The sequence below is a fragment of the Balearica regulorum genome, chromosome 5, assembly GCF_011004875.1.
Source record: "Balearica regulorum gibbericeps isolate bBalReg1 chromosome 5, bBalReg1.pri, whole genome shotgun sequence".
Classification (NCBI taxonomy): Eukaryota; Metazoa; Chordata; class Aves; order Gruiformes; family Gruidae; genus Balearica; species Balearica regulorum.
Genome location: NC_046188.1, coordinates 51096318 through 51111345, shown reverse-complemented (window position 1 = coordinate 51111345; position 15028 = coordinate 51096318). Strand labels below are relative to the sequence as shown.

Below are 15028 nucleotides of genomic sequence, written 5' to 3'. Positions count from 1 at the left end.
ACAACAGCAATGCTCTCACACATGGGACAAAACAAACACTCCCCTTTCTGCGTTACTCAATCTTATGAAAATGGTTTTACTGTAAGTTCTCTGTTCTTGAAATATGAACTGAAACGGTTTGAGTGTTTTTGGTGTTGGGGCGTGGCTTTTTTTGTTTTTTCTTTGCTTTTGTGTTGGAATTTTGGGAGTTGTTTTGTTTGGGTTTTAAAAAAAAAACCCAAACAGCTTTAAGAGGGACCAAAAGACCCAGCTCGTCGAGGGAGCTCCGTTTCATTTCTATATGGCAGCAAAGCAAGCTTTCCAAACATAATGTACACCAAAAACCTGTAGTAACACATAACAGAAAGACAAAATGGGAAGACTAAAAGAATTGGCTGCCCAGGCCAGACCAAGAAACTCACTGTCATCAAGGCAAATCAAACCTTTAAAAAAGCTGAATTTCAGCTAAACAGCAAAACAGTTCTACCTTCTTCTAAACAACGTGCTACTCAAGTAACTCTGAGGACATGAAAAGCTTCCTGAAAGGCTTCCTTCAGGATGGGAAAGGTAGAGAAATATTCCAAGTTATCATAGAAATATACTATCTTGATCCTGAGAAACCAATCTTCGCCATAAGCGGGATGCATTAAGAGGACAGCCATGTTAACCTCTCACATCTTTAATCATTTAAGCTGAGCTCCCTCCATTGCTCCTAGTCTTCATCTCCCTCAGCCTTGCAGTTTTCTGTGACTCAGTTGGTACCTGCCTCAGGTATTTTCTCCATCCCCTTTCTTCTCGTCATGTTCCTGCTCAGTGTCCTACCCCTCCGCACAGCACGCTACACCCCAGTTCTTAGAACCCACTGTGGCTGCCAGTGGGAGGCACCCAGCAACACTCCTTGGCCATGGTGAGCACAGGAGTACACAATTTACACACACAGACACATCTGTTAGTTGCTTTGCTGTCTGTTAAATTGCAGGATCTAACAAAGAGTTTTCTCTCAATTTTCTGAGCTGCAACAAATGGCAGAAGAATTGGATGAGGTGGGTACATCCCTTATCTCCTCCTCTGGATGCAATTAGTTTCCATGACCCTCTCAAATAAGCAAGCAGTTTTTTTAAAGGTCAATGAGACTGGGATTTAAAGCATACTAATGAGGTTACTAAACAATCCCAGACCAGAAAGCAAGAAGAGCCAGATTAGGGTGGAAATATCAATCTGAAATTTCAGTGCAATAGTTAAAGCTATCATGAAAGAATAAGCATGTGTCCTTCAACATAAAAAAAGAATTCTTGTATAAAATGCTGTGGTTATTTTTCTACACATATGTAGGCACATGCGCGCGCACACACACTCTTTCAAAATACTCAGGGTAAAAAAAGAGTTAAACCAGGATGACCACCCAGTTTGCTCTTTTGTTAGAGTCATTAGACAAATAGATTAAAATAAAATGAAATAAGCTTGATGGATTTTTACCTGGGAAGTCCCACAGAAATAGGTCTAGCTACAGGACGGTGAGACCTCAGTGCTGACTGGGAAAGAACTCTCCTTTTGGCACTGAGTGGTGAATCTGGATTTGCTGGAACCTCTTCGTTACTGTGGGTAAAACACACACACACAAACCCTGAAACTGTCTGAATGTTTTTCGGGTCAAATAGATGAAGCAGATAATACTACTAGGACAGATATGGTTAGAGAGAGTCATTTGTTTTATTATGATACATAAAAAAAAAGATTTGTGCAATATACTCATTTTCTGTGGCTACATAAATAGAGCAGCATAAATCAGCCAGCAGAGATTCAAATGTAGATTGATTTTTATTTTTAAATTACTAAATGGGTAATTTCCTTTTATGAAAGAATCAAAAAGACTTATTCAGTGGAAAATTACATTTCACCAGCAATGATTTCAGATGCCCTCTCCCCAAAATTCAAAGCTTAAGAGTGACACAAACTATGGCATAGTAAGATTCCTTATGAATTTAAAGTGTCTGGAAAAGTGAAGATGGAAAAAGGAGAAACATGGAAGATTCTACAGGTCCATCTAATTCTATGTGAAGTCACTGTTTACTGTATACCAAATAAGCTAGCTATCTTCACTTAAAATAAATAAATTAGGGTCAGACTCATTCAAAGGCTAGAATCTGAAGAACCCCATAGAGCTTATTAAAGGTTTTCACGAGGCTTATTATTTCAGCAAACCTCTCTAAAGAAGGCTGATTATTTAAGAGCTCAGCAACTTGGCCAAGAAGGAAAGAAGGAACAGGCCAATGTATTATTATAAGCTGTGTATCCAAAGCTCTATCCAAAGGAAAGATGCGAGATCTACACTCTGCAAAAAGTCACATGTACAAACAACCCGACACTTGTGAAATTATCAGGTCCCTGACCATAATCCAGAGATATCTTACCTTTCATAAGGATCCAACTCATACGGATCTCCAAAGACAGACAGAGAAGCTGCACCGATATCTGCTCTCATCAGACCAAGTGAGGGCTCCGTTGGTTTGTACATGGAAGGAAGCGAGGCTCCACGCACAGGTTTACAAAGACCAAGAGTTCTGGCAATACGGGAGCGAGTAGTAACCTCATTTTTCACCTGTGCAGATAAAGAGATTGGGTTATTTTTATGTCAGGACAGGTACGTACCCTGGGTTTAAAGCCCCAAATTCTCCACTTAGGCTGAGTACAGTTGTCAGATTACTACTGTAGTAGCAGAAGTGGTGTGCGTTTATTGTCTCCATTTTAAAGCATTTATTAAACTTCTAACTATGGCCTATATGTCACTTCATACAGAGACTGCACATCAGACTTAAGTGACCAGATAAGTTTCTAAAAGTCTTTAATAATGTCATTCAAAATTGTCAATTCCTTATTAAAGGCTGGAGGGACAGTTCTGGCTGTAGGATGTAAACTCTAGGTAAGGTGGCTGAGGACAGAAGTCAGGCTGGTGCAGAGCATTCAGTATAGTTCATGTGTGAACTATCCACAACTGAAAGGGATTTTGACAGCCTTACAGCTGATTAACTGGGTTTGCAACAACACAGATACAAACATCCATAGCCTATTAAAAAGATTAGGTGGTGGCAATTTTAACTGAGCTTGCATCAGTACCAAGTAAACACTAAAGCTGAATGGCAAGGCATAACACAAAGCCTACAGGATATGCTTTACAGCATGATCCCTGCAGTTCAGGTAACAGGATTTGTAAGCAAGCGCAGCAGGCCTGCCTAGTAGTTGCAATTCATTTCCACGTACAGCATCTTTCTGGAGTACACTGGACACATCCTGCACACAGTCTCACCAGAAAAAGTTATATGCTATCATTATAAGACAGTACTTTTTTTTTTTTCCATTGAATTGTTACAGTGCTTTTACAGATGGCTGAAAAATGGCTGATACTGACACTGGCAGAAACTCACACGTGATCTTACTCTTATCATTTTTCCCCTTCTCTTCTTTATCAGACGCTTGCGTCTCTTCAGCTGTGTCCCTGAACTCTTCTTCCCAGCAGAAGATTTTGTCTGAGTTCTTTTTTTGCCTCTTACTTTCTTCCTCCTACCTGATGGGACAAAACACAACCAAGTATCTGGCTAAGTGCTGGCACTGCATTTTACCCTGTACTCCCCTTTTCACTCCCCCATGGCACACAAAGCAGCTCAGAGATGTACAGTGTGCTGCAACAGTATAAAACAGCAGAGCAAAAAAAGTGAAATCATTAGGATTTATTTAAAAGCAACCTTCAAGACACTTCTGGGCAGAGCCAGTATGGGGAAAGAAGCAAATGCATGTGGTATACTTCTGTAGCTGTACAGGTGTGACACCATAAAGCTGATCTAGAGTATTTTGTATGATTCAAGCTTATCTTCCCAAAGCTTTTATTCTTGCAGATGGGAACCAGAGGAGGTGTCCGATGCCCTTACCTGTTTTTCTTTTCTGCCTAGTAGGAGCCCGCGGTGTAAGAGGACGCTGGTAGATGGCTGTGTTTAGGCCTGCTACAACTGCCTCAATTGTTTCATCCAGAAGAGAGGACATGAGGTACCTTGGCACGTGCTGCATGGGGGATTAGAAGTTACATGACACAGGTATCTAAAGGTCAGCAACAAGTTAGTTATGAAAAGTATTTGATGAAAAATAGATCTGAGATTCAAATGAGAAGCACTAGTGTGACCAACCTGCCAGTTAAGCAATTATGTCATCTTTCTCACCTATTGACTGTCATATTAAGGAGAACACGACCCTGCTCTTCAGCCTCCCTCAGTATTACAAATCATGGCTAGCCTAACTCTGACTCTTTAAATGAGAACAATCCCTGAGATTGACATTACCTCAATGAAAAAGTTCACTTAAGAACTTTCCCAAATCCACCTAACTGACCTCTGGCTCATCACACAGCAAACTGTGATGAGCAAAGACTGAAAAAGCAACACAGACAGGTCCCCTAATCTTAAACTCCTCATTCTTTAGGTCAGATTTACCTAATGCTGTGAAACACGTCCAGAGGCAGCATTTCAAACACACTCCTCAGGGAACTTGTCGAGTGGCAGGTGTGAGTCCCTCTCCAGAGCATCACTTCATTGCAATAAGCAGGGCCTGCTCCTACAAGGTTCAAATTCCTCTTCCTCTCAAGGGTCAACCACATTTAAATAAACACATTTGAAGTGTATGGATTCTGAACCACCAACCTCACAATGTGAACTCAAAGTTTCCTTGCTGGGCAAACATAGCACAGGTTTGTTCCTTCCTTTGGTTGGAAGGACATTAAGAGAAGGTTTCTCTCAACAGCCACGTTAAGCTGGCCACACTCACACCAAACACACTCCTAAAATATCACAGAATCTTACAATGGTCTGGGTTGGAAGGAAGGGATCTTTAAAGGTCACCTAACCCAACCCCCCTGCCATGGGTAGGGACATCTTCCCTACCCACCCTCCTTTCTTCAAGGAACTACGAACGTAGCAGATGCAAAGATGCCTCTGATGTTACAGATTATTCACTGTGCTTACTTTCTACTAGAGCATATGCATCAGATCCCTGTACATTTACAAAATATATACGTGGCACAAACGCTGGAGGAGAATGGATTTAGAGTATCTTGCAGTGGCAAAGAAGCTTCAAACTGCAAAGTGTCTGAAAATAGAATATGCCAACAAAAATATATGTTTCAATTAATCTTACTATAGAAGTAATTTCACCAGGCTTCTCTGTTACTGTCACTAATGCATGCTCCAAACTATTACTGAGTTATTTTTATTAAAATGCCATTGTTTTAAGTATCATGGGTGCCAATAAATAGGACAGAAGGTTCTCTGATTTGGATGAGAACAGGATGGAGTAAGGAAAGCCCTAATCATTAGCCTAGACATACTTATTTTTCTAGAAGGACCTAAAATAGTGCGTCTAGTTAACCACCACTAGTTTAGGCACCTACAGAACAGATGAATTACAAAACAAACTGCCTTCCTGAATACTAAAGGTTTCCAAGGATCTGAAATCAGTATCTCTCTGATACTGATGTCTTTGAGGACAACAGCTTACACACTCCTTAACCAGTGGAATTAAGCTTTAGTCAACTCAAGGTACAAGCTAGAATAAGATGCACTTTTATTCAGAGACAAAGGGAATTAGTAATAGTGCCTTTCTAGGTATAGTTTATAATAATCTCCACAGACTGAGAAATGGAGCTTCTTGAATGGGAAGTGTTGGGCTCCCAGGCTTACACTACTATGCAACTGTAAGGTCCTCAGGCACCACCTCTCTCATCTGCAGGAGACAGCGACACACTATTTTTAAAACAACAGGGAAAGAAATAAAAGTGCTGGCAGTTACCTTGCACAACCTTTCACCTCAAACAACACTCTTCTACAGTTATTTTTTTCAACATATAGCCCCAGCAACTCAGATGTAATTGCTCAACAACAATGCATCAAATGATTCATCAAGTTTCTCTGTTTTATTAATTCTTCTAAAGTTGAAATTAAAAGGCCTGCATTTGGAGACAGAGGGGATGACAGCCAAATAAGATGACCTGCACCATAGAGGACATAATGAATTTAAGGACTGCTACAGCACTCTGGGAATGCCTTAAATCAAGGGGAAAAAATGATAAAAATTTAAGGTGAGCTAGATCTTTGTTCATGGCACCTATTTCAAACTGTACTTACTACTGTAATTCAGATCATTTGGGATTTGCTACAAATTTCTCTCCTCCCACGTACAATGATTTTGATGCAAAATTTAACAGGCAAACTCTGGGGAGCTAATTAATAGTAGACTGTTCTTCCCAACCAGCAGGAAGGTAAGATAATGAAAAACCTCCACTTTTTCCCCCCAGATTTTGGCATTTTGTTTTGCTTCCCATAAGCCTGTCTTTATTTACCTTTATTTCTTCCACCTGAAGTTACAGAATATAGAAGTATAGCTCATGACGTCAAGGCACTTCACAATCTCAAGTGCATTTCCTTTTTCCTTCTCACCTGACCTTTACACTGGATTACAAGGGAAAGCTTCATCTGCCAGACCTCCTACCTTCAATTCAGCCTTTTCCCAGTCTGCACTTCATGCTCCAAGGACAGCCTTTATAGCAGACCCAACCTGAAATCCACAGCCAACTGACTGACTTGAAGAAATACTTAGTTACATCCACTCTTCCCTTCTCCCTCTTTTCTACATTTTCCTATCTTTGGAAAAAAAAAGATTTAGTATCATCAAAACTAAACCAGCCTGCTATTGTCAGATGAAATAAAGTTTATTTTCATACAATCACCGCAAAATTCAGGTTGGACAGGATCTCGGGGTGTCCCTCAGCAGGGTCTGACCTTTCTGTTTACTTGTCAGGCCTTTCTTCAGGTAGGTGCTGAAAGCCGCCAAAGACAGAGATTTCAAAAACTGTCCAAGCAACCTATTCCCACAGTTGACCATCCCCAGGGGAAAAACAGTTCTCCTTATGTGAAGTCAGAACCTCCTCTTCCTTTCAAAAGTTGTAGAATTTCACGTTTCTACCAAATTCAACAGCAGCATCAACGAAGAACCAGTTAGCATATCACTAGTCCCATGGAGGATATTTACAGGCTCTGCTTCCATACTAAGTCACCATATGCTCCTGTGCAATTTAAGGCTTTTTATAGTTATGCAAGTGACAGGCAGAGTGCTTTGGCTAAAGCCAGAGGGCAAAGCAGGCAGGAGATCCCCAAGTTTGAAAGTTCTCAGTTTGCATCATAGTAATTGTTGCCCAAAGGATCATAATTATCTCAGCCAACAGAAACATCCAGACACATCCAAGTCATCTTCAGTACACAGTTCAATGAGTAAAGGATTTGAGGGACCTTGGGTATTTGGGATACTTTCTTGCATAGACTCTCTGGTACCTGTTAATGTGGTTGAACTCACACTGCCACATCACAGAGGACACTAGCATCTGGGTTTTTTTCTCTTCAATAAGAGGCTGATTTTCACAAACCTAGAAACTTTAAAAAAGCTAAATTTTTTCTCTTCAATTTGGATGAAAATGGCCAACAGGTTCTAGTGCTACAGCAAAGGGGGCAGGAGGACAAACAAGCAAATACGTAAGTGTAAAATAAACACACCCTGTCTCCTCAGAAAAGTACACTAAAAAACCCAGAAGTGGTGCACAAACTGTGCACTAACAGCCACTGAGAACAAAAATACAATTTCTGCTCACAGCTAAGGTGACAAAAATGCAGATTAAGAAAGGAAACTACTGCAGATTTCAAAATAGAGTGTCTTGGTCATGTGCTGGACTCAATTTGCACGTGTTCTACATCTCAGTTTAAAAGAACTCCACAACTACTAACCATTGCCCTATGGACAGTCAACACAGACAGCTCAGCTACTCAAGGGGGTACTTACTTCAACTCCTCCACAAGGTTTTTCCAGAGGCTCATTAGCAAATACTCCTAAATACCTGAATTTGTTGTGCTGTTGTTATCCGGTTTCTGTTCACTGTTGCCCTAACTCGTTCGCTCTGCCGAGTTCTGGCTATAGCTCGGGTTCGGACATGAGGGCGTAGCCTACTGGTGGTAGGAATAACATCAGCCATGAGGGCAGCAACCTCTTCTTCACTGACATGATCTGTATCTTGAAAGAAAAAATGCCCAGGTCACTTGTCTTTCTACAGGTGAAAGCACTTCAAGAATTTTGGACACACACACAAAATAAAAAAATCAGCATTCCCTTTCTTAAACCAATCACCTCCAAAGGCAGACATTATCCTCTCAAAAGGAAATGAGGGCAGACACCACTGCTTCAGACTGTTACACAGAAAGACGATTTTCTAGGTAACAGAAATTGCTGCTACCTTTGCAATCTGAGGTCGTGATACTAATAAATTCTTTCCAATGTAATACAAGGCAGTTGCGCTAAGCTGCGGGGCTTGTCTCAGGGTGGTTAAAGAATGCTTACAAGCAGCAGCTCTGTAGGTTGTAACTGCAGATGAAAATCTTAATAAACAAGATCCTCTTATCAGTCAAGAGTTCCAGTCAACTCTTTAGGTTCAAGAGAGAATGTTTATCAAAACAATTATTTAAAACAGATAAAACCAGGGGTTAAACATCTCTTCAAAACAGCACATGCTTCACATCATCTAAGTCAGGAGAAAAATACTTACTTTGACTGGATACCATGAAACCCTTACCTGCAGCAGCACTGACACCCATGGGGGCACAGGCTGGGCAGAACCATTCATCTACAGGGACTTCACTCAGAGGTGGATTAAGGCATTCCATGTGATACCTTGAGAAAAGAAAAAAAATCAAACAATGTGCTCTTTACCAAGGGAAGGCAGCCTTTTCCCTCTTATCCACACTCTACATAAAGTGGATACATTTTCTGAAGCTTGAAACTATGGTCTACATATCTGCTTCTACCAATCTCCAGAGAAACAATGCTTATAGTTATATAAGGGTCTTCAATTCTAGATGGTATTTTGATCACTTCAGGCTCAAAAAAGCTCTCAGAAAAATGAATGTTTTTCCCTCGCTGTGTGGTGTACGGCTTGTCACTTGAACCCAAGCTGCAAGAAATGCGCAGAGCCAAAACTGATGGTGGCAAAGAAAAAGGAGGGAAGTATTGAGGTGCTGGGGAGGCAGCAATCAGGAACCATCAGTTTCCTGCAAACCAACACAGTATTAACTTTAATGGTACTTACGAACGTTTTATTTTGCATGACTAGGCAGAGGTCAATTGCAATGCCTTGTTACATTGAATAAACACACTGCATCCCACAGATACCTGGCATGATTAAGACAACTGGCAATAAGGATTCCTGTGTAACTGCACAAGCTAGGTTGCAGAGCATTGGTCAGTCACTGGCTTGATATAGCTGCTTGCAGGACTGGAGACTAACCACACTGACTTCCAAACATCATCCAACTGAGAACTGTGCTCGTCCTTACCAAATCTCAAAGGGAAAGAAAAGAGCATGATGCTCCCTTAGGTAAGCCTTTTGAAATGTTCTCTACCCAACAGGCTGAGCAGCTAGACTGAACAGTCTCACCAACCACTTACAGGGAAGCTACCCAGGAAAGCCCTTCAGCATTACCCAACTTGGGTTCTGTAATTTGTTCAATTCCATTTTCAGCAATTAAAACCCAGCCAAAGTGACATGTGTTAGTAGCACAGAATTTTTGAAGCGACTCATGTTCAAGCACATGAAAATCACGTGCTTAGACCAAGTTCCCTAGGAAAGGAACACAGGGAGACCACAGTCTTCAAGTAAGAGTTTCAGCTTCAAATTAGTAATGTTTCTATGACCAACTTTTTCTTTTTCTAAAAAGGGAAACCCTACTGTTACTTCTGATGTAGTACAGTGTTTAACTCTGAAATACGGAAAAAGAGTGAAGCACTCTGTTTCACCTTCCCATGCCAAAATTCACTGCCTGACATCTCTTTGCTGGCCACAGAGTAAGAAAAGGGAAGGAACATCCATCTGACACTCTAATCCAATTTTATAGCAATACAAAAAAACCCACAGAGACTACACATCTCTTGGGTTCTCTTCTGGCTCTCTTCATTGGCAGCGAAGAACTGATTTCGGATTTCTTTCTTGCACCTTTAAGGAATGAATGTATGCTTTTGGGGAACTTCTGCCTCATTATTTTGTCTCAGTCTTCACAGACAGTAAGACAAATGAGATCTATGAAATTAAGGAATTTTGGTCGTGGATATAGCCCTGTTCTTTATCTTCTTGACACCTGTCTATATCAGTGTTACTCTCTTCTTGCTCCTTGGTAACCTGAAGTCATACACTAATGTGTCACACCAACAACGCAATTAACCCTTTTTCTACTGTTTGTTCAAGTGTCTAGACATGTGCACTTTTGTATTCATACCAGTCTTAATGCTACTGCTACACAGTTCAGAAAGTTAGGTTGTCAACATTCCAACAAGTCTTACCTGAAAATGGTTTCAGTGGAAAAAGATTTGATTACTTAAACCATAACTTAAAGTCATAAGATAACAGCATTATACCACACAGTTTAAACATCGTGGAAAGTCATGTCTAGCTAAAAGCAATGGAAAGACAGGATAACTCCATTTGCTTTAGAACTGTTGACAGAAATAACTGATGAAATTTTCACTCCAGTGTCAGGTCAGACAGAGAATGCAGAGGAATAAAACTAGGATTTGAAGCACGCAATTCTACATTTTTCCAGAGCTAATCTCATCCATGGTGAGCTAGTAAAGACTAAGTTCTTTCTTACAGAAGTGCTAACTCTAGCATTTATACTGATAGTCAAACATTTATAAATAACTTATTTTAGGAAAATAAGATAAAAATTAAAAAATGTATCAGATTTGAAAAACTAAAAACTAAAAAAATTTAAAAAAACCCAGAGGAACTATTGAGAGACCACAAAGGAAAATATGAAGCAATATCCTGAGTTCAGATAAGGCTTATGAAAGTTCAGAAGGACCTGAAAGACATGACTTCAGATAAGACCTATGAAACACTGGTTTTGGTTAAGTATTTTAAATTCAGTGTTCTGATGACATGCTTAACAATATTTAGCGTTCCTGATTTTGTGTCTTCTCCAGAAGGTGAATCAGTGTATATGGACACTACAGAACACGAAGACAAAACTAGACTTACCAAACGTCTAGTTAGCTTGCTAGAAGTAATTTTTGAAAGACTGTTTTACATATTCATTGCAAGCAAGTATCTCTCTTTGTTCAATGGGGAACTTTTGACATCAAACTTGACAATGCTGCACGACTGATTAAACAGTATAAGAGCTTTAAGTTCTAGCAGAAGACTGTAGGCCCAAAGCTGTGTTCAAGTATCTTGACGCCTCTACTTAAACATTTTATTAATCAAGGAGAGGGAAAAAAATGCGTTAGAGACAGAAGTAAGCAAGAGTAAGGGAATCATTTAATAGCTGTGGCTATAAAGAAAAGACCTTAAAAATTCATGAAACTTCAAATCTTAAGCACTTCTCCTGCAAAGCACTAATGCCAAGTCAGCTGGGACAAGTCACACCCTCTCAAGAAGACATAAAGGATATAAGTTTTTTACCCTCCATGCACCCAGATGTCGCATGGATGACCACAAACAACTTTATCAGTTGAAAGTATGGTCACCTGTTTCGGCAGTCTGCAGCACTGATGTGTGCAGGACTCTCCACTCATATGCTGCTACATGACCAGAAAAGGATCCATCACGTCACGGGAATGTCCGTGCTATACGGACATGCCACAGACAGCGCTTGTGGACCAAACACTGGCCAGCCCTGCAGCACTATCTGCAGTCATGCAGGTGCTACATTCATTTCAACCTTTCTTACCCTGCATCACAGCCATCACACAGCAGCAGGCGATCCTCACGGTCACTTCTGCCACACACCTCACAGAAGGTTGGATCATCCTCTCCATCATTACCCTGAGTTTTTGTGTTCTCAACAGGAATCTAAATAGAAGAGGGATTCACATTTTCTGTAAAACATGCCACTTTTTAAAAATTCATTGTCACATTAACAATACCTGTAGCAAAATCTAAAAGTGAATGAACCAAAATGGCTGTTACATAGCATAACCTTCATTTAGTTCATTCAACAAATCCAGGACATGAACAAATGCTTGAAAACATCTACTGAACTTGCCTACTGTCAGATACCAACAACTATAGAAAACTGCACTGTAAGAACAGGCAAAACCAAAATTCCCAAATAAGATCAAAAGTAGTCAAACAAACAAAACATCCCAAAACCAAAAGAGAGTGAGCTTAGCTTTTGACATAAACATATGATTTAAATGTTCACACTTGTGTTAAAATACAAGCACTTAATAATAAACCATCAAACTCCTAAATGTCCCCTGCAAACCAACTTGTTTCTGATTATATTAATAAAGAGCAATGACAGCTCTTCAGTAACTCTGTTGTGAGAGACTACCACCACACTCAGCCTGCGCCTTTCAGGGCTCTACTCTTGCCTTCTGTCTCTCTCCCCTTACAAACCCAACTGCTACACAGTATAGCTGGTAGCAAAACATAAGAAAGAGATTATGTATAACCTAGACTATTCTTATTCATATTACAACAGCACTTGCAGCGTGCAGGGCATTTCCCCCATGTGGACAGGCTTATCAATGCAAAACAGCTTAGAGTCAAGTGTTCTGTATGCAAAAGAGGTAGTTATGAAAACCACCCTTTTTGCCATCAGAAATGATGCAAACAGAAATGATGCCACACTTCAATCCACACACAATACTGCAGGAAACATGGTTAAGGAGGAAGAAAAAATGCAGCAGATCCTTAAAAGGCAATCTCAAAATAGGAAGGAAATAATTCATCCAAATATCAGATAAACATGCTAGAAGTGGAAACTTTAGAATAACTATTTTGAGGCAATTGGTCTTGTTGTTTGCTACAGCAGGAGGCTTACCTTTTTTAAGATTTTACCACCAAAATGAGCCCGAATGCTAATGTAATTAAAGAGGATTCGATCCACTGGACAGGAGTTCGCATTCTAGAAAGAAAGAAAGAAAGTTCCCCATGTAGTTAATAAGCACATCTCTTGATTCAAATTTTTAAAAAGAAATCTTCAATTATTAATGTAATAAACATTAATGTAGTAATCATTTTAACAGCTATTGGTCTTGACATTTTAAGTACTTAAATCTGACTTATCTGGTTTACAAACCACCTATTATATCAGAGAAAACATGCATTTTTAGAAAAGCATTTATTATACCAAAGTCATTTAATTATTATTCAATTGCCAAAGTACCATCAAAGTTCTTCCAAACATTGCCTTGAAACAGTGCTCATGTTTTAGGGTATTTTCTTTCTTTTGGGCAAATGAGCAACTGGAAATGGCCTACAAATATATTCAGTAAGAGTGATTTTACTTTTTTAAATTTAATTACCGCTAGTACTGCTGCATATACAGTAAGTTTTGCTATAATGCTCACCCTGGATTATGATTACGGGAACCACACAGTTAGGTGGCAAGCAACTCTGACTGAAAACTGAATTCAGAGCAAACTGCTGATTTAGTCAGTGTTATTTTATACATTTTCTATGTTTAAATGTTCACTGTCGCAACAGACCCCCACCCAACAGCCACAATACGGAATTTAACAAGAGATAAAGTTACATATACAGAGAAATATACACACGCACACACAGAAAACCAGTATTACTCCTGTCTTGACTTGAAAAAAAGAATTTTGGATGCCTAGAAATACACTTGCTTGTGACATTACAGCTTTCAGAAAACAGATCAGATCAGGATGGGTACAAGAAAAACAGATCCACACTTCACAAACGTGAATCCTGCCAAACAGCGCAGTAACCCAAGTCTGTATAAAAAAAGCTTAAGAAAGCAAATGTAAATACTACAGTGTTTTGTTCTCATTACAGCAGAACAGCGTGATCAGAAGGGAGAAAGCAGAGCACACCAGAAGGCCACAGGACATTAGGGACAAAACTGCTCACCTTAGACCATTCCACAATGCAGTCCAAGCAGAAGTAATGGGAACAGTTCTCAGGAGTCCCAACAGCCTGATCCCGAAATGTGTTGAGGCAAATGGGGCAGTTTTCACTGTCCTCATCAGAGGAAATGCTCACTTCGTTTATGTGTGGCTCTAATTTCAGAGAATCAGTCATTCCCCCCACAGCAGCCTCAGTATCTTCCTCCTCTTCCTCTTCCTCCTCTTCTTCCTCATCGTCTTCACAATCTTAAAAAGTGAAAGATGAAAAACAACTCTCATGTGCTGCAGGGCTTCAGCAGCAAGGGCAGAGGGGGTTGGCAGAATGGGGTACCAGTTCACAGAAAATTCCAAGCTTATTTTATGGGGCTGCAAGGGCAAAGCACAGCCTCTCCAGTTTGAGGCAATAATTTTTGTTGTTTTCTTTTTTCCTAAATCCCTTCACTTAAAAGCAATGGATTACCCTGGCAAAAAATAAAGCCTGATAACATGACTAGTCTTGCAAGAGATTAAAAGGACAGACAGCAGAAAAACAACAGATTATTGAAATAACAACAGAGGAGTGTATGTCAGGCTACCACTGAACACAGAAGTTAATAATTAAAGTTATAATAAAGTTATTGTGTATCCAACTTTTTTTTTTTTAATAGACAGTCCAAGGCACAAGCAGCAGCAATATGCTCACCTGCAGAAGAACAGATTCAAGATTTCACCAGCAAATCATGATTTTGAGAGTCAAGGGATCTGGGTGCCTAGCTGGAGACCGCTTAAAGAAGTTTGGTTTTGAGTAAAATTAATTTTAAACACTCAGCACATATTCTTGAATGGTGTTTTTATTTTTAGTACAAAATACAGAGACATGTGTTACTCTTTCCCTGAACCCTGTGAACTGTCATTTTCAAGAAGCAGGAAAAAGTTACCTAAAAAACACTCTCATGGGGTTTTTTGTTTTTTTTTTTTTTTGGGGGGTAGGGGGGTGGAAGGAGAGTGGGGGAGTGCAGCTGTTGTTGTCTTGCTGATTTTTTTTTTTAATAATGAAAATGGGGCCCTCATCTTTTGTCTTTATTGAATTCTCCTGTCTCGACATAGCAGAGAATATTCC

General features: G+C 39.9%; 1 protein-coding gene across 3 annotated transcripts in view; it reads right to left on the bottom strand.

Moving 5' to 3' along the window:
* PHRF1 (PHD and ring finger domains 1) overlaps window positions 1-15028 on the bottom strand; it is a 31559-nt gene that overhangs the window by 9155 nt on the left and 7376 nt on the right. For 2 of the 3 annotated variants that reach the window (XM_075754845.1, XM_075754846.1), the window contains 9 exons: window positions 13934-14175; window positions 12879-12962; window positions 11781-11902; window positions 8633-8730; window positions 7904-8076; window positions 3903-4032; window positions 3402-3541; window positions 2391-2578; window positions 1456-1575 (listed from right to left, as the gene is read on the bottom strand). In XM_075754845.1, coding sequence (XP_075610960.1) covers window positions 1456-1575; window positions 2391-2578; window positions 3402-3541; window positions 3903-4032; window positions 7904-8076; window positions 8633-8730; window positions 11781-11902; window positions 12879-12962; window positions 13934-14175 — 1297 coding nt within the window. The remainder of the gene's footprint in view (window positions 1-1455; window positions 1576-2390; window positions 2579-3401; window positions 3542-3902; window positions 4033-7903; window positions 8077-8632; window positions 8731-11780; window positions 11903-12878; window positions 12963-13933; window positions 14176-15028) is intronic. The other variant, XM_075754847.1, reaches the window with a different exon arrangement.